The sequence below is a fragment of the Azolla caroliniana genome, unplaced genomic scaffold (assembly GCF_043228905.1).
Source record: "Azolla caroliniana isolate FFs.n. ecotype wild unplaced genomic scaffold, voAzoCaro1.0.p SCAF_5, whole genome shotgun sequence".
Lineage (NCBI taxonomy): Eukaryota > Viridiplantae > Streptophyta > Polypodiopsida > Salviniales > Salviniaceae > Azolla > Azolla caroliniana.
This window is the reverse complement of record NW_028230440.1, coordinates 20,728,424-20,752,147: the sequence shown is the minus strand read 5'-3', so window position 1 is coordinate 20,752,147 and position 23,724 is coordinate 20,728,424. Positions and strand designations below refer to the sequence as shown.

General features: G+C 38.7%; 5 protein-coding genes across 8 annotated transcripts in view; 2 read left to right on the top strand and 3 right to left on the bottom strand.

Annotated features, from left to right (window-relative positions):
- Positions 1-18,690, bottom strand: part of LOC147864398 (cyclin-U1-1-like) — a 64,261-nt gene extending 45,571 nt beyond the window's left edge. The window contains exons 1-2 of one of the 3 annotated variants that reach the window (XR_015529748.1): positions 17,858-18,673; positions 17,008-17,404 (exon numbers count right to left, since the gene is read on the bottom strand). Coding sequence is in view for 2 of the 3 variants with exons in the window: in XM_087319143.1 (XP_087175269.1) it covers positions 17,200-17,404; positions 17,858-18,459 (807 nt within the window). In the remaining variant the exon portion in view is untranslated. Of the gene's footprint in view, positions 1-16,858; positions 17,409-17,857 lie in introns of those variants that run through there. The other 2 variants (XM_087319143.1, XM_087319144.1) reach the window with 2 other exon arrangements.
- On the top strand, positions 3,647-5,574 carry RPL4 (ribosomal protein L4). The gene is made up of 3 exons (XM_087320196.1): positions 3,647-4,510; positions 4,752-4,898; positions 5,217-5,574. The coding sequence occupies exons 1-2, from the start codon at positions 3,712-3,714 to the stop codon at positions 4,862-4,864; spliced, it is 912 nt and encodes a 303-aa protein (XP_087176322.1). The 5' UTR covers positions 3,647-3,711; the 3' UTR covers positions 4,865-4,898; positions 5,217-5,574.
- LOC147864400 (uncharacterized) lies at positions 7,463-10,138 on the top strand. Its single transcript, XM_087320195.1, has 4 exons — positions 7,463-7,824; positions 8,953-9,075; positions 9,203-9,493; positions 9,578-10,138. The coding sequence occupies exons 1-4, from the start codon at positions 7,564-7,566 to the stop codon at positions 9,779-9,781; spliced, it is 879 nt and encodes a 292-aa protein (XP_087176321.1). The 5' UTR covers positions 7,463-7,563; the 3' UTR covers positions 9,782-10,138.
- LOC147864399 (uncharacterized) lies at positions 11,330-15,809 on the bottom strand. Of its 2 annotated transcripts, XM_087320193.1 has the most exons (6): positions 14,883-15,808; positions 14,363-14,731; positions 12,383-12,628; positions 12,043-12,302; positions 11,769-11,940; positions 11,330-11,684 (listed from the first exon to the last, which is right to left on the bottom strand). In XM_087320193.1, the coding sequence occupies exons 1-5, from the start codon at positions 15,726-15,728 to the stop codon at positions 11,814-11,816; spliced, it is 1,848 nt and encodes a 615-aa protein (XP_087176319.1). In that variant the 5' UTR covers positions 15,729-15,808; the 3' UTR covers positions 11,330-11,684; positions 11,769-11,813. The 2 variants fall into 2 exon arrangements, with proteins under 2 accessions (XP_087176319.1, XP_087176320.1); XM_087320194.1 differs by lacking the exons at positions 11,330-11,684; positions 11,769-11,940 and having other exon boundaries at positions 12,133-12,302; positions 12,379-12,628; positions 14,883-15,809.
- Positions 18,691-19,954: 1,264 nt separating the features above from the next.
- Positions 19,955-22,963, bottom strand: LOC147864397 (nucleotide-sensitive chloride conductance regulator (ICln) family protein). Its single transcript, XM_087320610.1, has 6 exons — positions 22,563-22,963; positions 21,865-21,985; positions 21,457-21,571; positions 20,651-20,710; positions 20,467-20,573; positions 19,955-20,356 (listed from the first exon to the last, which is right to left on the bottom strand). The coding sequence occupies exons 1-6, from the start codon at positions 22,727-22,729 to the stop codon at positions 20,306-20,308; spliced, it is 621 nt and encodes a 206-aa protein (XP_087176736.1). The 5' UTR covers positions 22,730-22,963; the 3' UTR covers positions 19,955-20,305.
- Positions 22,964-23,724: the final 761 nt, after the last annotated feature.

Genomic DNA, 23,724 nt, shown 5'->3' with positions numbered 1-23,724 from the left:
GAATCGGCCAATTGATGGCTAATTAAAAAGGAAAGTGGCATATGTAAGCTACATATACCTTGTCAAGGCCACAACATCCCATAGAATCGGCCAATTGATGGCTTAATAGAGAGTAGAGTGGCATAGGTAGGCAACATACACCTCGTCAAGGCCACATCATCCCTTAGAATCGGCCAAGTGATGGCTCAATAGAGGGGAAGAGTGGTATACTCAACATCATATGCAAAACGGCCATGAGATAAGCGTGTGCGATTAGAGCAAACACGCTCGACCCAATGCACAAGAATAATTATTATCGTAAGAGTTCAAGAGAGGAGAGAGTGGGATATATATCGCAATATGCAAAAGGCCATGAGTTGAGCGTGTGCGATTAGTGCAAACACGCTCGGCCCGATGCATAATAATAAGTAAAATCGTAGCGTAGTAGGAGGTAGAAAGAAAGAGAATAAAACGTAATACCAATTTGATTCGACCATAAAGAACGCATAATAGAAAAAGAGAAGAGATCAAAAAAGAAGAATATCGGGTTTAGAGTGTTGTTTTGATCCTGAGAAGAGCATGACGAGCCTTGTTAGATCCCCCTCGCTCACACGCAAAAAACATCAAAACAACAAAAAAATTGTTAGTAAAAGCTCTGATACCACTGTTAAGAGTCTATTACTAATCAATAGACCAAATCAAGTAAAAAGGAAGAAAATAGATTGGATAGAAGAACCCGTTCCACCCGACCACCCCCGAGCTATGATCTAGACATAGCCAACCTACCACCGACGTCCCATACCGCCGGATATTAGGATGACTAATACCTTGGAAGAGATAAACATGATCGTCGAGACGAAAGCCTAGCCCGCACCACCGGTGTCTACGACAGCAGCCTTCCGACGTCATGATCTCTATGAGGGTAGCTAAGCCTCATATTTATACCTTTTCCTAGGTCCCTTGAATAGATGTGCCTTTCTAAAAGGCTCTCTATTCATTGGTTGTCTAAATCATGATAGTGCATGCACATATCATTCATTCTATCCAATCATTAGTCCCCTTTTTAATAATAGTGAACATACCCTTCACTAATGTAAATATTAGTGACCTACCCTCACCAACGTTATGTGTACATAACACGGGACCACGGGGGCCTTGAACCAAGGGGCATGAGAAAGAGGGGAGAGAGAGAGAGAGCAGCTTGCAGAAACACAGAGGAGGAAAGAGACAGAGAACAAAGTCTTAATTACAATCGACAACGATTACAACCGGCAAGCCGGCGACGGACCCAACCCAGGCGGACACACACACATACACACGATGCTCACGCACGCACACAACCCGACTGCACAGTGGAGCCTCTACCGGAAGCACACGGGTTGTCCACGAAGCAGAGGCAACACAGTCCGAAATCCTGCAGAGAAAGTCGAACGATGGAGGAGAGAGCTTGGTCCCGGTCCGACAACACTTCCTCCTCGCTCCCAAAAACGCGATATATTTCTCTCACTTCTCCCTCTCTTTTATAACCCGAGGGAGGCCGTTACCACTCCTTACATCATGTTTATTCCCTGTCGTTTCGGACAGGGATATGCCTCGATTTCCTCCCTATCGAACGCGTACTACCTAGGATTTCGCCTCAGGCGACTTGTACCTACCTACGTACTATACAACAAAACTTGTGCCCACGTGTAAGGGCCGGTTTATGCACGTTATACCCGGTTTCCGCCTAGGGACGGTTTTCTCCATGACAACGTACGTGTGGCGAGTAGCAATCGGCAACAATTCGGTTCGGTTCGATGGTGTCAATCTCGAACCATTTTTAAAAAAAAGTTGAAACTTAAACCGAACCGTAAAAGCATTTAAACCAAATTTGTTCAAACCGAACAATTCAAGAAAATCCAAACTCAAGCCAAATGATTTTAGAGATTTTCAAACCGTTAAAACTGTAATATCATTGTTTGGTTTTGGTTTTCAAGTTATAAGTCAGAATTCAATTTTAGATCTTTCAATATTTTAAATTTTAAATTATTTTCCCTAAAATGTCTTTCCATTTCGATTGCAAATGTTGCCAACTGGCTAGTAAGAACCCCGCAGAAATAGCTACCTAGGCTTAATGTTCAGAAAAATATTTAAAGAAAAATAATCAAGCAACAACCTTAAACCGTTTGACTTGAACTATTGGACCCCCCCCCCCCCCAAACCGAACCATTAAAACCGTTAAGTCATGGTTTCGTAGTTCTTCAGTTCAAACCGAACCGTTGCTGATTCCTAGAGGGGAGACTTGTTCGAATGGAGATCCGGGTGTCATGCCATTAAACCTTTTGAGAGTTATGATGCAATTTAGAGAGGTTAGCTGATGAATACTAAGAACTAGTCCACCACTTGTCCTCCATCAAAGAATTGTATGGCTTGGATAAGCATGAAGTGATCATGGTATTTATGCCACCTAATTTGTACCGCTTTTAAAGCATGGACAAATATGAATAAGATCCCTTGTTTATGGGTCTTAATAGGATAAGCATGAAGTGATCATGGTATTTATACCACGTAAATTGTATTGCATTTAAAGCAATATGAATCGGGTAGTTTGTTTAATATAAGTACGTGCTTTTACCATAGAGACAACATGTGTGTGGAATGAGGCAATGGTGTGAGCCCAGACTATTGTTAGTTGATCGTCATGTCAAGTAAGTATGAATTCTATAAATCCTATAGGATATGTAAGTCGGTGCATGCAAAGGGGCACTTCAGGAATTTGAAATAAGTCTCTTAGGAAAGAGGCAACTTGGTACAAGATTGCCATGAGGGTGTTGTTCCCTTGTCACCAAATATTTGAATAACTTTTCAAGTATATCACCTACTACACATTGTGTAGTTGAGCTAACCTTGATGCTGCTAATCCATAAACCCCCAAACTATGTCATTGAGTGCATCATTGTTGGAGATGTCGTCAAAACCCATACATCAACAACTATGATTCGTAAAGGCAGCATCGACATGTCATCGATTAGGATTTGTCAAAAGTGGTCTAGGACAATGTTATTGTTTCCATTGTTTGGTACTGTATAGGTTAATGGAAGAGAACATGCAAGGTCTCGTGTATTTGTCCAACTATGTACTTTTGATAGATTATAGACATCTCGAAGCAAATGTAGCGTAGAAGAACCGAGTAGGCAATAAAAGTGACTAAATCAAAGCAAATAGAAGTAGATAAAGTATGTAAGTTCACTAACACGAAGGGATGATTGTCGTAGCCTCAAAATCCGTGTCAATTATAGGCTTGAACATGTATTCGAATTCATAGGTTCAAAGCCATAATCAACAAATGTAGGACATGCCACAGTCTCTAGCTCGACCGCGATTAGAGGCAACAATCTGTCCATCCGATTGCTCGAATTTGCATCCCAAGCCGGTCGGTAGAGTGCATATCGATACAATGCGGATAGAAGAATGAGCTATTTGAAAGTCCATCTGAATGTAATAGTGTGGTAGTAGTAGTTTTTTTGTTGTGCAATAGCACCATACACATACATATAGTATATGTGTATATGTATATATATATGTGTATATGTATATATGTATATATATATACAGTGTAGTAATAGTAGTAGCTTTTTGTTATGCAAATTATAGCACCATATCTATGCTGTATACATATACATATATATATATCTGTTCTCTATCTATCTACTCTCCCACCATATCCATTGAAGAAGTGCTGTGTGGAGAGCCATGGCTACCTCCTCCTCTCTCTTGCTTCCCCCTACAGGTCTAGGCATGGCCTCATCCTCCCTCCTCCTCTCTGGTAAGTCCCTTCTCCTCCCACCTCTTTCTCTTGTAAACAGAGCAAACAGGGGAAACAGGGGAAACAGAGCAACCTCATACACTCCACCCATGGCAGTAGCTCTCCCTGTCTTAACATTCCAAGGGGAGGTCTCTGATAAAGAGGTGGAACTTGACCTAAAATCTGCTCGCCCCGAGACAGCCCGTGCCGTCGTGCACCGGGGCCTCATCACAGAGCAGCAGAACAAGAGGAGAGGGACAGCCTCAACCCTAACTAAAGGAGAAGTTAGAGGTGGAGGAAGGAAACCCTATAAACAAAAGAAGACAGGTCGCGCCCGCCGTGGTTCTCAAAGAACTCCTCTCCGCCCTGGCGGTGGTGTTATCTTTGGTCCGAAACCTCGGGATTGGTCCATCAAAATCAACAAGAAAGAGAAAAGGCTCGCGATTAGCACTGCGCTTCAAAGAGCCGCGAGTAGCTTCATTGTTGTTGAAGATTTTGAAGAATCCATGGAACCTAAGACTAAGGTGTTTATCTCTGCTTTGAAACGATGGGGAGCCGACCCAACTAAGCCGTCATTGCTCTTTACTATGAATGCCACAGAGAATTTGGTGAAATCAAGCCAGAATTTGAATACCCTTCAGCTTATGACTCCACGGAATCTTAATCTTTTTGATGTCCTGAAGGCCCAAAAGCTTATCTTCACCAAATCCTCCATCGAGTACCTCAATGAACGCTATGGTGTTGATGGTATGGGGGATCCATATATGCTTGCTGCATTTGATCAGATTGCTAAATGTGATTATAACACAATGTTTTAAGGCATTCATAACAGTATTTTAGGGAATTTCTTCCAATCGTTCAGTCATTTACTGCAATTTCTTGATATTTAAGGCATTACGTCTCATAGTGTAGTCATATATCATGATGTTTTAAGACATTTGAGTTTCTGGCACATTCTTCTTATTGAAATGGTATTGCGTTTTCGTAGGTGTAGAGGAGGATAGTGATGTTGAAGATGAGGAGGAAGGAGGCGAAGAAGATGAAGAAGGAGGTGAAGAAGACGAAGAAGGAGGCGAGGGAGAATCCAGTGAAACTTCATAAAATGCAAGCTACGAAGAGACACACAATGCCCTTGGTAAGAAGAATTTATTTTTTCAATCATAAATTCTTGACTTTATATATATGGCTTCTTCCACACACATATTTATCCTGTTATACTTAAGACAAAATCATATGAAAAGATGCTACATTCAAGCAAACAGTTGATATGGACATGCTATATGCATATATGGATTGCGAATTTTCAGTAATTGAGAAAAGCTTGATAATGATTCACATCTAATGCATCTTCACCATGTTGGATCCTACATGTGTCTTTTCTGTTATATGTTTTATTATTTGAATCCAACTACCAAATGTTAAATATGCTTTTTCTTGGTTGTATGTAATCCAGGAGAGTTTCAAAATAACTGCAAATGTTAGAACCATGAGAGATGCGGAGATACATGAAGACACCAAAGGAGCTCAATGATTAACAATCAAGTGCCCCCGTTTTCTTGTTTTTCGGGACAAATTGATTTGTTCATAGCAGAAGTTTAGCTCATTTTTCGTGTTTGATGGTTGTGAGAGGTGAAAATCTCTTAATTTAGAAACAGAGAGAGGTTGATAAGTTGCCGATGCCTTATGAAAACTCGTACGGTGACTAAGCGTCATCTTGCACTGTTAATGGGAGCCTGAATCATCTTCCACAAAAACCTTCTGAATTTTTTTGATCCAACGTTCTATGGGAAGCTCTTTCCTTTGCTTCTGCACATTGATTTAAACAAAAATAATGATTTAATGAATGGATGATAAGGTGCTTCAAACAGTTGGTTAATCATAACCTTACATAATCATGCAGAGATTATCCATGTTACTTGCTTAGAGAACATGGAACACTTGTTCAGATAGATGGGATTGAATGAACGGTTACATGCTATTTGGCACATGTAAAGAGGAATTGTTTTTCTTGATCGAAAAACTAAGTTGTTTTGCTAACTCAAATCTTACCAATAGGACAACCAATAGGCAGCACCATAAAGTCAGCTTTGTTGAAAGGCAGTGTAGGCTCTCCAATTGTTCTCACTAAGCATCATTTGGACTTTCATGGATTTTCCACAACTAATATCCTTGGGGGAAGAACAAACATCTGTATTGTGCCAATTATGACTTTTATCCCTTTGGGAGATATCGGACTCTTTTGATCCACCATCCCTTCAGTTCGTGTTATGACATACATGCAGGGGAGGCTGCACCCAAACCCACACAAGTGTTTTTTGTTTGAGCCTCCTTCTGTTTGTTTCAATAGATTGGGTGATGACTGAGCCTGGAGATCGATACATGAATCGACATTTTTAAACCAAGAAATACCTTGTTTCCACCACCTAAATCAAGACTTTAGATATTTTGAATCTTTCATGCATCTTTGTAGTATCGGAAGGGGAATCTAGTGACTTCATTCGTTTATTTTGGTGTTGTGTGTGTAATTTCTGAGTTTTCTATGCATATATCTTGATAATATTGGAATAAGTCACTCCAATCAAGGCATTCCAAATATAGAGATTTTGAAAGAATTTGTAACTTTCTTCTGATTAGATATCAAATTTGTGTTGATGAGCTATAATAGGGATTGTAGGATGTTTTGTTACAACCCAAATGGTGAATAGGTCATATATATAGCATTTGAATTCTATACTTATGTGCATGTATGACCTAGCATTATTGTCCATAGCTGAAATTTTGTTTCAAACTCAAAGGAGTGCATAGCATTTACATTCTAATTATATATGATACGAGTCTTAAAAACACTCAATCCCTTGCACAACCTCAATGCATGTAATTATCCTTTTCATAGTCATCCAAGACAACTATAAGAAACTATTAACCTGTGAATTGTTTTTTGATGTGAAATTGTTTGTTCGGGTGATGGGTGAATTGGTTAAAGGTTAATCAAACTGCATTTTAAGGAGTACAAATTAATTGTTGCTTGGATAAATTGATTATAGGTTAAACCAAGTCACATGGAAAGTATATATAGATTGAACCCCCTTATCTAACTAAAAAGATTGAGTGCCTTGAAAGTTTGATGTCCATGCACACATGTGAGACTCTCGCCGCCACTATACAAATGATTAAGAGTAGTTCATTTCAAATGCCATTATGGGTAAAACGGTTAGCCCACTAATTACTCTTCAAGATACAAACATCTATTCGATGATTACGTTGCAAAACACTCCGTTTCATTGGAAAATGTAGCATCGAAGATGATATAGAGTAGGTCTTACGCCCAATGCTTGCCACAGGGTCGAGATGGGAACCTGACAAAACAAGGAAGGAATAGGCTATAACCTCTTCGGTATGTCTATTTTTTTTTTGCGAATCCGAGAGATGGGTTTCTGAACTGGAAACAGTGAGATTTTGGTCATTTAAACTCTTCACAAAGTGTGAAGAAAATGAACAACCAGATTATCCTAAAGAAGAAGAAGAAGAAGCAGCAGCAACAGCAGGGGAACCAATATCAGAAGCAGGGGAATCATTATCAGAAGCGAAGCAGGGGCTTAGAGAGAGAGAGAGAGAGAGAGAGAGAGAGAGAGAGAGAGAGAGAGAGAGAGAGAGAGCAGCAGGGGAACCAATATCAGAAGCAGGGCCATCATTATCAGAAGAGAAGCAGGGGCTGAGAGAGAGAGAGAGAGAGAGAGAGAGAGAGAGAGAGAGAGAGAGAGGAGAGAGAGAGAGAGAGAGAGAGAGAGAGAGAGAGAGAGATGAGCTTCTTGTTGGGGGCTCGTGGCTGGACCCTGATTGGTGCAGGGCTCTGCACCATCACCTCACTGGTAACCACAGCCCGCCTAGTGATGGCGCACCTGCGCAACTGGAGTGTGGCGAAGGAGCAGCGTGCCATCGCTATCATCATCTCCATGGCCCCCTTTTATGCCGTCGTTGCGTTCATCGGTTTGATCGATGTCAGAGGGAGCACTGTCTTTTTCTCGTTCCTCGAAGCTCTCAAAGAATGCTACGAGGCCCTGGTAGGTCCTCTCTTCTCCTTACCTCCCTCTTTTCAGTGTGATCATGCCAGGTTTCTTACACCTCTTCATTTGTTATTGTGATCATGATCATGGTCTTGATCATGTTTGTTATGAATGTGATAATGATAATGATATTCGTTGACCTTGACACCGATGTCGACATTATCATGAACATAAACACAAACATCTGCATCCACAGATTTCTTGTCCATGCACACATGCACTTCCAAATCCACAAAGGCTCACATCTGCATCATCAATGTCTTCATCATTGTCAGGAATGCTTTGGTGTAGTCCATAGAAACCAACGTTGAGATGAAACAAGCCATGAACTAGTCACAAACCTGAACAGACAAGCTCATCCATGAAATATGAGAACACATGACAAGGCATCATCATTTAGATAAAACAGAATTATTGAATTAAGAGGCCCACATGAAATGCATCCATAATATAGAATCAATTACATCCGATAGGAACTATGCATAGTTGGAACTGTAGGGCATTAACGGCATGAATCACAGCCACCAATAGAGTGGGGGTAAAGCAAGAAAGATGTTCTAACATCTCTAAAAAGCTGAAAGGGCCAATGAAACTCAGCAATATATTGCAACAGTAAAAATCTGCATAATAGTAAAGACCTGTTTATATAACCTTAAACCCTTGGAAGAATGGATGGATAATGGACCTCTGGCCAGACTATAGTTTCAGTATGCCAACTACAGGCGACTATAAGGCTACCCAACTGTGGGTTGGCCTATCCTTACCTTTCTTTGAATTCTAGTCACACATTCAATGCATATTTACATACATAAACGAACAATTCCACTGCAAGATGTAGTGTTGTTGCATCCTTTTTTTGTCATCATCACGATCACTCATGAACAAGTATGCGTATCATGATTATTTCATTAACATTTGAATCCATGATGATACTGCACTGGGGGTTCTTTTCTAAATGAAAACCCCCCTAAGCTTCAAGGCATACAAGAAGGTTCTATGTGCATGAATACACATCCATTTGAGATCAGGTGTTCGTTGCTTGCTAAATACACACACAATTTTTTGAAGAGTAATCTCGGCATGTTTTCTTGTTCTCACCACCGTTTCCTGTTGCGTTTTGTTTAGGTGATTGCCAAATTTCTTTCCTTAATGTACAGTTATTTGAACATATCCATGGACAAAAACATTGTCCCTGATGAGATCAAGGGACGCCCCATCCACATCTCTTTCCCATTGAACCTGTTTGTGGTGAATGCTGAACCTACTCTAAGTATTCTAGTTTCAAAAACTCCTTTTTGTTAAATGGATTCGGCTTTTATTGATTGATGGCAAGGCCCGACTCTGAATCATACACTTATGTCAATCGATTTTACAGCCTCACACACTGCACCTAAATCAGAATGTGCTAAAGCTTCTTAAGTGGTGGACATGGCAATTTGTCATCATCCGACCAGTCTTCTCGATATTTATGATCACTATGCAGTTGTTTGGGATATACAGGGGCATCATTAGCACCTCTGTGTCAGTTGTGCTCAATATCTCTGTTTCATTAGCTCTGTATGCTCTGGTACTCTTCTACCATGCGTTTGTGAAGGAATTGGCTCCACATAATCCATTAGCCAAATTCTTGTGTGTCAAAGGCATTGTATTTTTCTCTTTCTGGCAGGTAAATTCTCGTAAAACAAATTCATTAAAGTTGAATGAAAACTGAGATTGTTCCTGGTTATCACTCTATTTTGCAAAATTGCAGGGAATAGTTCTAGAAATCCTAGCTGCCATAGGCATTATTCGCTCAGATCACATATGGTTAGAAGTTGACCAAATTGAAGAAGCAATTCAAAATCTGCTAATATGCTTGGAGATGGTTTTCTTTGCCCTTGCACAGGAATATGCATTCAGCAGTTCGCCTTACATTAGAAAAACCGAAGCAGAACTTAAGAAAAAAGATGAGTGAATAAAAGCTGGATGATATTGGTAATGACTCACATCAATCCTTACAAAACCTGTAGTTACTCTAAAAGAATCATAGAGAGGGATAAATAAAGAGTCCTTGTCGCATCAAACACTGATATAATTAATCTCTATATATCATGACATGTGAAGAGTCTTTGGTGAGAGTATTGTATTTAGTTGGCCTATTCTCATTTCTATACCAAGTGAAGCTTACATCATGGACAAAATCATATATAAGGTGAAGCATACAGTTTTATATCTTTAGCCTAGTGAAGGTAATGTATTTATTCTTTGAGCTTTCTAGTAAATGTAACATATTTATTCTTTGAGTTTTCTAGTAAATGTAACCCATCTATTCTTTGGATTTTGTAGGAAATATAACATATTTATTTTTTGAGTAAGATACAATATGCCTTCTCATTTGGTTGGAAAAGATAAAATTGACCTCTGCAGTAAAAATGTAACTATGTATTCTTGACATTAATATCCACGTGATAGCATCAATCCTTTCTTGGCTGGTCTTCAGCAAACCTTGCGTAAATCATCATGTCAAGGAAAATCAACCTTTGTTCTTTCATAAATGCTTCTTAAATAAAGTCTAATTGAACAATTTCTGCTCCGGTTTGAAGAATCTTAGGTCTGCCAGATAATAGTTTGAGAGTCAATCTTCTTGTACCATCTCATATTTGAACCCAATCTTGCTTGTTCATCTTTGACAATTGCATAAAGCAATAGATAGCATTAATTCTCTTGATTGATGTTTGTTTATGCTCTTCCGTAAATGCATCTTAGATAAAAGTCAAACTGGACAAGAATGTTGACCATCATAAATTCTGAGAAGTTTCACCAAACAATGCTTTAGGAATCGATCTTATTATAGCATTTCACATTTGACCCCAAATTCACCCCTTTTGGAACATGTAAACTATACTATGTCTCTGTGCTATGTTGTTTAGATAAGGAAGCAAGCATTTCAACTAGTTCATTAAATGAAATGGAGAAAATACCTGAAGCATATATAAAATGGCCCAATGAACAAGCTAATCCATGAAGATAAAAAATTAGAATCATAACATATGTCAATTTGATGATTCTTTAGGTTCACAGAAACTTCAGTCTTGTTCCCAAAGGTAAATGTATTCAGAGGTTAAATTTGTATGAGTAAGCTTGGTATTATTACATCACATCCAGATAAATGGTACGTTTTTCAAACTATGGTGTCGTGTAGACCAAATAAATCAATGGACGGGGTAGCTTCATAGAGAACCATGGTTAATGCTGCAGGGAAAATGCCATCGACAAAGGTAATATGCCAAAATCTAATGGCACAATTGTTGATTGATCTGCACTTCATAAAATAAGATACATGCTATATGAACTGCTGAACACTTCCAGCTATTTCACTTTGCAGCGCTCCTTAAAATAGGTCAAATAAGTGTTCTATCCTGTCAAACATAAAATACTAAATATACCAGTACTTGTATATATATCATAAGAAATTATTTATATTCAATTTCCCAGGCATGCATACTCAAGCAAAACACATGGAAAATCCTGAAGCTCATGTTTCTATTCATTGCAATGTAAAAATCATAAATTGCTGTGTTTATTAGCAAGCCTCATAGCTACCAAACCCCTCTAATTTCAATCACATAGGTTGGTGTATATAACTTCATGCCACAATTCCTTCAATCCATAAATACTCTGGAGCATATCTAGCAAATATGCCATACATGTCTAGATGGTGGTCACACAAAGAATAGGCTCCATAAATGGAGAGATCGTTCTCAATAGAAGTACAATCCCTCTGATCTTGCAGTACAAGGGGCAGGATGAAGCACTGACATGCAGACATCCCGAGGGGCTAGCAAAAAATAGTGTAACATGATAGCAATGTTGGTGATCTGCATAAAGGTATGATTGATTAAACTTCATTATGTCCATTGGTTTATCACCAAAACATATCTGCAAGGAAGCAGCTCATATACCTATAATCAATATGGATTCAAGGTAAAAAGATATGTGATTTTCTTCTAACTCTTCATTACTGCCTGAGGATCATAATCAAATGCTTCTCCAGCCTTCACAAACCGGCCTCTGACCCGCCTTCTGCTATCTGCCCCAGCTTTCCGAGACTCATAACGAATCTTCTTCTTATACCTGCATAGATAGAAGCTTCATCTAGATTCTGCAACTAAATAGAATATCCAAAAACATCAACTGTATTTTCCTTTTAAATTTGAGGAGTTTTCTTTTACTTACTGACGGTGTTTCTTTTTCTCCTTGTATCGAAGCATAGCATCATCTCGAGCTTTGGCAAAAGCCTCTTTATTGTGGCTTGTGGATCCCCCTTGTGGATTGGCATTTAACTTGCCAGATAACATGCTGCAATTAGGGTAGTCTGTAAGCAGAGGGTTTTCACCACTCAATCCTGAAAGGGACAGAGAATCTGATACATCGGCAATCCTTGGACTTTCAAGAACTTGTTCAGGCAAAAGAGAGTCCCTTGGTTGTGCTATAGCCTGCATATGCAAGAGCATAAGAAACATTCATATCTTAAAAGAAAGCCTAGGAAATCAGAGACATGGAGGCTTTTACCAACATTTTGTGAATCTACTGTGTTGCCCGCCTGTATACTTTCCACGTGAATACTGGACTCAACAAATGATCTACTTTGTCCCATCGAAGAACAAGACGATGTTACATCTTTGAACTCTTCTGTTTGCAGACATGAGGTATCAAACATCTCATAGTTGTCAAATTCAAGATCAACATCCGACATATTGAAGTCATCAATGGTCATGCCATTTTTGCAGAAGACGAGATCTTCAATATGATCTCCTCTAGTCTGCCAAAAAGAAGAACCATGGCTACTCCATTACTGATCAAATGGAAGATATTCACTGAAGATGCATTATCACCTTATATAACCTTAGTCAAGAAGGACAAAACGTATACACTGTAAAATTTGGGATTAATACATGACCGAACAAAATTACCTCATGAAATTAATAACGCCCAAAAGTTAAAGATAACAATCATTGAACCCAGGGCCCACATCTTAAAGCAACTCCCGTGTTTGACTATGGAATACACTGCTGCTGTAAATAAGAAAACTCTGTATACAATGGCCAAATATGATATGCAGGCTGTTCCAAAGGCATAGGAAGAAACATCAATCTCGAAGAGTTCATAAAAGAGAGAGAGAGAGATTAAAATAAACATAGAAATGCTTAACATGAGCAATATGATTAATAGAAAACTTCTAGTTGAAAATTTATCATGCTGTCATTTTGTGTAGGTTCAACTTTTCTTCTTGGCTTCTGTAGGTACTAGGTAGTAGGCCCTGTTGTTGGGCCATCTATAAAGGAAAGGACAAGTTCCGAACAAGGAACTTGATAATAGTACTTGTGATATTTGGGGATATGTAGAGTTATTTGGAGACATTCATCCATTTGCACAGGCCGAAGACATGTTAATGATTCTGAGAAGACGGTTAATAATGTGTACCATCATCCATGTCGTATTTATGCTAATCCAGATGTCTATGTGAATGCAATCACATAAGCAAGATACAAAAGATTGTTCACAATTACATCTTACATGATCGATCACTATTTCTATACTTCATGTATGAGGCCATATAAACATTACAATTAATGGGGGTGTCTTGTGTACGACAGGTATTTGAATTCCCAATGAATTTCTCACTTACCCAAAAATGAATAAATGACCTGAATGTATGCTAATTGATAAAGTCAATATAGCTAGGGAGAACAAGCATACAATACTATTTTGTTTAATTCAGCATGCTGTTGCAATTGGTTGATTTTCCAAATTGTGAAGGTGAACTTTCTTATCGTAGTTAATACCATTTCTGCAAGCAAAATTTGTTTATTTCCATGCATTTATTTTGAGAATTTCCATAAATTTGTTTAATTTTTGCACTAGAGAAATTGTATCCCCTCCCCGGTTACCTCTTGGCAACGGTTGAAGGAGCAAAGAGTGATAATATGATCTGGATATGAGATCAACTTGCCCAGATATCTGAGGTTGTGGCCCAAAAGCATGATGCGTGACATATAGGACTTATTTCATGCTTCAAGCAAAGTGAGACACGTATAGTAAAGATAGTGATAAGAGATCTGATCATGTTTCTTTATTGTTTGTATCTATTTCAATCTATTAGATATTCATGTTTTCTGTATATTTTCTAGTTGATGAGTGAGTTTTATAGCTTTCTATCTCGAATTCACAGCTAAAAGAAACCGTTTTCTTCCTTCTCTGGTTTTGTTTCCCACATCTCCTATCATGCTAATCAAGATAGTATATGGCCATGAGTCATGGCCATGTCCAAACATTTAGCACTTTCTCCAAAAAATTTGGGAAGACATAATTGATGTGCTATCACCATTCAAAGCTTACATGTATAACCCTCTACAACCAGTAGTAGGGCATCATCTCAAGGAGATGATATAGAGTTATTCTATTTTGTTTTCAGACGTAATTCGGTAACTTCGATAAAAGAAGGATACGGCGAACAGAAAAAGAGATAGAGAAAGGAACATAAAAGGAGAGATACCTCATTTTCTTGACAGTCTATATTGTAATTCCAGAAATCTCCCTGAAGAATGCAGTTTGTTAAGTTTTCAGAAATAACTGCTTGAGCTTCAATGCGATTAGTTTCCAGTGGAAGTTGATCATTGATTCCATGTTGAATATGATCCTCATACTTCTTCTCTTGTATTTGTTGCAAATCTGCACTAACTAAAGGTCTTACGTGAGGCGATCTTTCTTTCTCAGACAAGTTTGGAACTAGAGTCAATGGCCGTAAATGTTGTTTGGTTTTGAAGATCTCTTCACCGTTTTCTGCGTTAAGACTCTGTTGAGGAACATCTTGCTTTCTTTTAGATTTACTAGGCAAACATTGATCCTTGTTTGTTTCTCCAACCTACACAAGCAGAGAGCACATGATTTGACCCATTTCCTAACTGCAAAATGTTATAGCAAGGGTTATAATGTGTAGATTTCTGTGCTTGACTTAGTCATGCAATTAACCAATGGAAAAAACAGACTCACATCCCCTTATTTGTGGCACTTACATCAGGGAAAATAGAAAAACTCTTTTTGGTTTCGTTGATCTCCACTTTAGCTGAAACAGGATCATGCGATGAACTAGTTGGAAAGTTCCTTAGGCCTTGATCCATTTTGGATTGACTAGAAACGTGATCAGATTCTCCGAGACCACCAAGAAAATTTATTTTTGTTTGATCCATGTTGATGCTATTGGAACAAATAGGATTCCATGATGAATTAATGGGGGAATTTCTTTCTTCATTTTGATTCATGACTAGTGGATAAGAGACATTATCTGATGTCGTCACCAGATCAACTGGAAAGTTCCTTTTTTTGCTTCGATTTATGAGAAGCGGATAGGAGACATGATCTGATGCATTCATTAGATCAACCGCGAAGTTCCTTTTGATGCTGCGATGCATGGCTGGTGTATCAGAGACATGATCCGATGTTATACCTAGATCAACCGGGAAATTCCTGTGGTTGACATGATTCATGGCCGGTGGATTAGAGACATGATCTGATGTGGCCAGATCACCCACGACACACTCCCAGATGCCAGCAAGCTCGATGCCTGAGGGGCAACCTGAGAAGGAGCTAATGGGCAGGTGCGAATGCGCCTGATGCGAACCAGTCTCATCGCATTGTTGGCATAAAGAGAGGTTTTTGGTTACACATCGAACAGAAGCCGGGCGAGAAGCGCATGTATTACAGAGGAGAGTCCGAGAGTGTCGTCGGGAGAGAGCATTGGCAGAGTGGACATCTCGATCGCACGCAAGACATAGTCTCGCAGCATCAGCTTTGCAGTAAACAATGGCTGTCTCCTTGGAGCAGAAGTCACACAATACCTTCACCACAGCTGATTCCTGCATGTAGGGCAACCACAATTGGGAAATCTCTGCAACTCTTCTGTACTCTCTCTCTCTCTTTCTCTCTCTCTCAAATGTACAAGCCAAAGAATATCTCTGGAAAGGTTCTTTTGATATTTCATACCTCTTGAAAAAAAGCCAAAAAGTGCAGAAAAAGTGCTGGAAAGTGCTGCTGACGTGGGGTTGAAAAAAGGTGCAGGCCCTTTACACGTCACGTCAGCATCCTCACTTTTTGAAGCCCCTCTCTCTTTTGCAAAATGGTGAACAAAGTCTCCACCAAACTGTGGGCAACCAAAAGAGTTCAAATGAAGGTGGGTACGTGTGCCTTCGTGTCCGTGTCTCGAACCCATAGAAACTGCTTCTTCTTCCGCTGATTAAAAAGAAAAGAAAACCCCTAAATTTCTTCTTCTTCTTGTTCTTCAGCTGATTAAAAAAAACCAAAAATACCCTAAATTACCGCACGTTTTTACTTCATCTCCCTCATTGCCACGCCTACGACTTCTTCATCTCCTCTTGTCCCTTGAACACATGATTGGATCCTCCCATCCCAATAATTAAACGTTTTTGGTCAAGTCCTAAGTAAAAACATGTTGGCTCGATGGAAAGTTGCGATTCAATGGGGTCCGTGAAAGACTTTGTTACCTCTCAGTGAACGCTTACTTCTCTCTCTATCTATGTTTGCTTGGGATCTCGAATGTGAACATATAGTATTACAATCTAAGAAAAATCGCCTTGGCCACTTGTAGGAGGGGGTGTTATTGACAACTTTTTCATAGTTGCTTGCTTATTGATTCCAAAAGTTTCCCCGACTCTTTAGCTTTTTCATCATGGGATGTTAAGCCCTTTCCCATATTATTGGCATGGGTGCATTATTGGGTTGCATGAACACTTTTGATGGATTATTTGTAATAAGCATGATTATAGGCAATTGTTTTCCAATTTGTATCAGCTATTTCAGTTTTCCCTAGATAGATCCCTTTATGTCCATGTTGGCATGTTTCTCATGATAATAGTGTGTGTATTTATTTGTTATGAATGTTTCTAATTCTACACATAAATATTCTTGATGGATTTTGATGCCCCTTAAAAGTTTCCCAATAGCAATATCTTTGATTAAGATAAATGCACATGTGTGCGATGTCTCATTAAATTCAAATTGTTGTGGCAACATATTAACATTTTAAACAAATAATTGAGCCCTCAAGAATAAATCTCACACAAACATTATCATCTTATGCTTTATATAATGGGTTCATTAACCCAAATTTTATGTGCATACAACAATGTGAGAATAGTCGAGGATTATAATATGTTAGGCACAAAATAGCCTTTTGAGTTTAAATTCCTAGCACTTTGAACTAGGAAAAGCCGAAGAGAAACATGTTTTGGGATTTTCTGCTCAATTCTTGATTTGATAGAAACATCTTGGTTGACAAGTCAATCGAAGTAGCTCTCATTTCTCCATTAACTCCAATCACCAAATCATTCGATAGTGGTCAAACGTGGTAGCCAATGATAGAGACATCCATTCTCTCTCCATCCGGAGACAATAGCTCTCAAACTGTTGTTTTGACACATGAAGGTGAAATTGTATTGCGAAAAGAAACTCCAATTCCAAAAGATTCATCTCAGATGTGCTGACACCGCCGATCTTGGCATAATATGCATTGTCGTAACACCTAGCTAATACAAATCATATTGAACAAACAGTAAGTTTGCCTCAATCTAGAGAAACAATTCACAGGAGATGTTTGGGGTAATACTATAGACATCTTGCCATAATGATAAGAAATGCAAATCAAGTCATGGGATTAAATCTTAGACTAAATGTGGAAAATCACCGAAATTGCATGGGCTAAATTCAAAGGTAATCAGATACACTGACACCACGGGTGAACTCCCCTACCCACCCTTGACATTCTGGTAAATGTTTCAGAATTTGGATGGCTTGTTTTGGGAATTTCTATTTTTTTCTAAACAATTGAAGTATCTTTGTTGATGGTGACTATCTTTGCCATTATATCAAAGTTTAAGCAAATGCATTCAGCAAACTCTACTCTCTGTATATACACACACAATCAGAAAATAAAATAAAAGGAGGAGGTAGCGAAAGAGACTACGATCATACATACATATCATCAAGGAATTTGGCGGCGAGCATGACGGTTGTGATGAGGAGGCGATGGACATTGAGGGCGGTAATGTGGATATGACAGCCATCTCGGAAGCGGTCCAAGTATGCCAATGCTACCACAAAACAAGAGGGGCTGCAATCAGAATACCAAAAAATACGCTCCAAGTATACCGTAATCCCAATGCTGGGAGCACTCAGCCCATCGAATAGGGTTGTTATCGGGGTGATTCCATTACCCGCCTTGTGCCCTGATTTGGGCATCATTTCCACCCCAACACAACCATGCCACTCATAATTCTTGGCAACCATGCCCTCTAACATCTTTCCCATTACCTTGATTATCCCCAGCATCCCATCATCTGAATCCCCTGATCTACATTTCACCATCACATGCAATGCATCATGATTACATCCCTTATGCTCCACAATAGTACCCTCATCATTGTTATTGTTATCATCTGAGTCACTGCCGTCATCATCGATATCACCGTGACCCGAATGCTTTTCGTGCAGTTCCGATTCTTCGGACATATAAAACATATCCATCTCCCTGATGATGTCCTCGAGCATGCTATCCAATGGCATGGCCATGATCAACATTCACTTGCTTCTACTTTGAGATGAGAGCCAAGTCAAAACAATAAGCACTGTAAATGACCTTTCAATGAAATTCTTTCTCAGTAATGGCACAGCTCATCGTGTTTTGACTTTTGAGAAAAAGCACTGGATGTGCCAACAAGCACTGGTGCACGATTTCATTCCTTAACTTTAGGAGCAATGGCATCACTTGCTTTCCCCTCCTATTATTCTATTGCCTTTTTGCCATTTGTCTGTTTCTTTCCTACTAATATGCAAAAAGCTACAAATATTTCATGACTTTTAGATGACTATGTCTAATCTGCAAACACCTACTACATGTCTTTTGACCTTCACATGAGTATGTGAAATCTGCAAAAGCCTCTATTATCTCATGACCTTCATGCAAATATATGACATGAGAGGTGATCGTAATCATGATCACCAAACCACAGGGAATAGTCACACTCCACACAGGTAATCTTGCAGTTAGAACTATACCTGGCCTTCGGAGATAAGGATATGGCCCGTTTAGGTCTTGTCAAAGTGAGGATTTGCCCATCATGTCTTTTGACCTTCACATGAGTATGTGTAATCTGCAAAAGCCTCTATTATCTCATGACCTTCATGCAAATATATGACATGAGAGGTGATCGTAATCATGATCACCAAACCACAGGGAATAGTCACACTCCACACAGGTAATCTTGCAGTTAGAACTATACCTGGCCTTCGGAGATAAGGATATGGCCTGTTTAGGTCTTGTCAAAGTGAGGATTTGCCCATCTAATCAAATGAAAAATGTTTGAAGAAAATGAAGAGTTGCCAAGAAGAATAGGTCATGAATATTGACATGAACACCACAATGATAAAATCATTCATCATAGAAACATAAACATCATAGTTTTTAGTTTTTTCCCAGTCAACAATGCATGTACATGTTTCAACATTTCCCCGAATTAATATAATATCTACTGCATTTTCACTGAAGTATATTTGTGGGGAGTGTGTCAGCAAATGGGTTCCAAAGCCACATTTTGAAAGCAAGTCTTGGTTTTTGTATGATATCGTAAAATAATTTGACAAGAAACCAAAGTTTACAACTGAAAAATAAAGTCAGTTACAAACCTTTTAAACAACATTGATGCTAAATATCGAACACTAAAATAATCGATGTCAGTACACAATGATAGACATACATATAATTTTGTAAACAAATAAGCAAGACGTAATAAAAAAAATTCTTCCAACGGAAGCTTTCCTTTCCAAAGCCAGTTGATTGCCTTAAAAAGAATAAATGAGAAATCTACCACAACATTTGGATTCCAATTTATATTCCTTCACCACATCTTTGCACTTTCAATGCAATTCTTAAAATTTTGTTCACTTCACAAAAGAACATGAATAACCTAAAAGATTGGTGTAAAGCTTACCATACGTATGTAAAAAAAGTTGCCATGATGAGTACATAAACTAAACATTACAAACAAATTAATTAAACAAGAAGAAAAGCCATGAATGGATGTGAAATCAGCCTGATTTTCCTACTAACTCTAGAGTGAGTTCTCAAAAGAGATACAAATTTGGAAACTGATCGCAGAGTTCAAACAGAAGTTTCAAGTATGTTAGCTAGTCCATGGTTCTTTAGTATACGAGGAACGGTAAAACAGTACAACGACTAGATAGTTTTGCAGCACATTGAACCCGGCTTAAACAGCAGTCGAAAACTCATTGTTATGTAAGGATGCTGAAGCACGTATTTACTCTTAATTTAATCAATTCTGGTGGAAGAGATTTCTGCAGCCATTAGAGAAGATTTGACATTTCAAAGAACCAGAATCATCAGGTGACGCTAAACGTTGCCTGCCACTTAGACATCAGCTTCATCCGCATCATCAAATTGCTCATCGTCAAGATGAAGCTGGAACAAAACAAAACAAAATTAATGGCCAAATATTGGGAAAACGTGGATCAGTTTGATTAGCAGCAAAAAATGATAGATGCAGAGTGAACTAGGGAAGGCCAGAGAACCTTAGATAAGCCCGATACTTCATGATCTTTTGTACCATTAGACTGTCCAATAGCATTTGCCAGAACTTCATCCTCATTGAAAAACCAATCAGCCTCACCTTCTAGCTCTGAAATGCACCCCTTTCATGTATTACAAAGACAGCAACAAAGATGCTTGATATCCAAACATCCTCAAAGAACTTACCTCCTTCAGGGTCAGGGTTGAGTAGTGCACAATCACAGAGTGTTTTGAAAAGGCCATCCACTAATTGATGTATTTTTGAGTTAAGGAAGATTGAAGTAAGCATATATCAACAATTCTAATTCTAATTATATCACAATGTACAAAAATGCAAATGCAGTTTCTATTCGTACTAAATTTTTCCTTCGTTACCTGTAACCTGATATACAAAGAATAAGTGAAAGAGCTCAACTGCTGAAAAGCATCTGTATCCTTCAATCTATAAGTCCACAGATCTAAAAGTAGCAATGTTCTCCCTCTGACAAGAAGCTGGATAGCTGCCTCTTTTATTCATTGTTCCTCTTAGTTATATTCATATTATTTCTTTCCTTGTTCTCATAGGGTAAAGAACATTTTTCATTTATAATATGTTTGAGTCTCTGGAGGCAATTTCGGTCCTTTTGAGACATTAATGCATCTTTCTTTCTTCAGTTCATCAGGTCTCCCTTATTAGGCAGTCATTTATTCATGTTAATTGATGTTTTGCCTAGCGGATCGCATCTTTGTAAATACTCCATACTCCATTGTAAATACTTTCAACTTCATACTCCATGAATAAGGTTACAGTGACTAAACTAGCCACCTTTACTTATGCATCAGGTAGAGCTTGCACAACATTAAATTGTATCTAAGCAAGAATTTGATGCAATCAAAAACCTATGCAGTGTACATACAGTAAAAAACACACAAATGTCTAAACCTTGTTTTACATAAATGTTAATAATGACCAAATTTTACACACAGATGTATCTCAAACTGACACAGGATACATACACTTGGATCAGAAGGAACCAAGCGCATCTCATGCACTTCTGACAAATCTCCACCATTATTTCTCTCATCCATTTCCTCATCACTATACTCCAATTTATCATCTGCTTCTATCTGAAAACAGAGAGTTATACACAAATGCAATTATCAGTATTCATAATTACATACTGTTTAAAAAGTATGAGTGAATATACATACAACAGTCAATTTGTGTATTGATAAACCATTTCACAAATTCACGGAGTAAAAGGGACAGTTATAAATGGACATGAACGATTGAATTGAGCAGTACTAGTCATAATCCTGTACAAGCAAACCCATCATAAAACAGCACAATGATTCACTGTATTTACATATTTAAACTTATGAGGATCATCAGCATATAAAAATAGGAAGATATAACTTACTTGTGTATAAATACAAGGAAGGGGATATGCCTCTGGGTCCCTTGATATGGCATGCATTGATAGGGAAAGAAAATCAACAGCGTAGCCATGCTCATCTACATCGCTTATCCAGATCAGCCTCCTGCAACATTAGTGTAATAACGCAAAGGAGTTTTGATGCTCAAGGCAAAAGAAATAGAAAACATACACAATTCGACTATGAACCAGATGCGAGCATTTAAAGCGTTGATTATCGCTTTTTTGTGTCTTTTCAAGGAAGAAAACGCTTAATTGTTTTTCTTGGTTTTTACCCCAAGATTTTGCCCTTTAAGCTTTTCACTACCATGGTTCCAACCACAAAGATGGTGTTTGTAAATCTATGGGTTGAACTTGGTTTTCTTTATTTCCTTCCCTTTTCCCTCTTTGGGGTCTCTGTGAGCAAAATTACCATGGTTACATGCACAAAAAAGGACAAATAAATGGTAGTATTTGGGCATTTAATGTCAATTTTTTTTTGTGTGTCACCCCCCTTTGAACTATAAAGAGGTCCATCAAACAAAGATGGACAGGAAAACAAAAGTTGGTCTATGGACATCTGCAGAAGTACTTTCTAAAGAAAGTGGCAACAAAGAGAAGATTAAAAAAACAAAAGCACAGAGAAACGAAGAAGAATTTGAAGGGAGAAGGGGGGGGGGGGGGTGGAGAAAGAAGAGCCTTACTTGGTGGTTACATGGAGGGTACCAGGTTGTTGAAGGGGGCCGTCGTCGAGGGAGATACCGACACAGGATTGGACGGCGCAGATCGATTCTCCGGAGGCAGTGTCGATACGAGGGAGGCCATTGATGGGGTCCCTGTCAAGGAAGGCAACAAGACCATGAGAGGACATGGCTATGGCTATGGTTATGTTTATGTCTTGGATATGGATATGGATATGGATATGGATATGGATATGGTTATGGTTATGTCTTGGCTATGGCTATGGCTCTAGCTTGGTTATGGCTTGGCTATGGCTTCTTCTTCTTCTTCTTCTTCTTCTTCTTCTTCTTCTCAAACCTCAAAAACCCCAGTGCTTTGATTTTGTTTATATAAGGAGCAAAAGACCATGACCATGGATGGCCCTGCCCCTGCTTCAGCTTTCAAACCAGGTAAATAGCAGCTAAATGGGCAGCCTTCCACTTAGTTAAATTTGTGGTCATTCCATACTCTTGTAAAATACGTATTCTAAGTATTTAACGTCGTATTTTATTTGTAAAATACGTATCCTAAGTATTTTAAAAAGAAGAAGTTAGAATACTTAGCGTACATAATTTATATATATTGTATGTTAAGTATTCTATAACTATGTTCCAGGAGACATATCCCTTCCTTTGTGCATTCGCGTTCTAAGAATAGACCGTACCTCGCCACCACCATTCTCCTTGTTCGTTTCTGAAACCTTAAGCATCTTAGAGCACCTCTACAGAAATGATTCTCATTTTCTGACCCTGTTCTTGAAACCTTAAGTTTTCGAAACCCAAGAAAGACGGAAAAACGAAAAAAGGGGAGGCATTGTTATCATCTGCTTTTCAGATCATTTTCTTAATGGTCAAGAGAGTTGCAATGGTATTGTTTCTGGTCCTTGTGTGTTGGAAATCGGATCTGTAAGTTGTATTAGGAAAGTGTCGATTAACTCCGCGATGTGTTCTCTCTCTTTCTCTCTTGCATTTGAGGGTCAAATGGTAAGTTGAGTTTGTTTCTCAATGGTAAGTTGAGTTTGTACCAACTCATGCATTTGAGGGTCAAATGAACCAAACAAGCATTCAAAGCATTACTCATTCATAACCTTCTAGTTTGAGTCATTATTCTCACTTGGCTTGGGAAGGCATCGTTGTCTTTCATTGA

Bases quoted from the DNA above. Each gene is read 5' to 3' on its own strand.
- LOC147864399 (XM_087320193.1), bottom strand. From the start codon at position 15,728: ATGCAGGAATCAGCTGTGGTGAAGGTATTGTGTGACTTCTGCTCCAAG. The intron at 14,732-14,882 runs GTAAGTGCCACA...CTGCTTGTGTAG, and splicing joins GTTTTTCTATTTTCCCTGAT to GTTGGAGAAACAAACAAGGA. The intron at 12,303-12,382 runs GTTGGTAAAAGC...TTGCATATGCAG, and splicing joins ACACAGTAGATTCACAAAAT to GCTATAGCACAACCAAGGGA.
- LOC147864400 (XM_087320195.1), top strand. From the start codon at position 7,564: ATGAGCTTCTTGTTGGGGGCTCGTGGCTGGACCCTGATTGGTGCAGGG. The intron at 9,076-9,202 runs GTGAATGCTGAA...TCGATTTTACAG, and splicing joins TCCCATTGAACCTGTTTGTG to CCTCACACACTGCACCTAAA. The intron at 9,494-9,577 runs GTAAATTCTCGT...GCAAAATTGCAG, and splicing joins TATTTTTCTCTTTCTGGCAG to GGAATAGTTCTAGAAATCCT.
- LOC147864397 (XM_087320610.1), bottom strand. From the start codon at position 22,729: ATGTCCTCTCATGGTCTTGTTGCCTTCCTTGACAGGGACCCCATCAAT. The intron at 21,572-21,864 runs GTAAGTTATATC...CTCTGTTTTCAG, and splicing joins TTCCTTGTATTTATACACAA to ATAGAAGCAGATGATAAATT. The intron at 20,574-20,650 runs GTAAGTTCTTTG...GGTGCATTTCAG, and splicing joins CAACCCTGACCCTGAAGGAG to AGCTAGAAGGTGAGGCTGAT.
- RPL4 (XM_087320196.1), top strand. From the start codon at position 3,712: ATGGCTACCTCCTCCTCTCTCTTGCTTCCCCCTACAGGTCTAGGCATG. The intron at 4,511-4,751 runs GTATGGGGGATC...GCGTTTTCGTAG, and splicing joins TGAACGCTATGGTGTTGATG to GTGTAGAGGAGGATAGTGAT.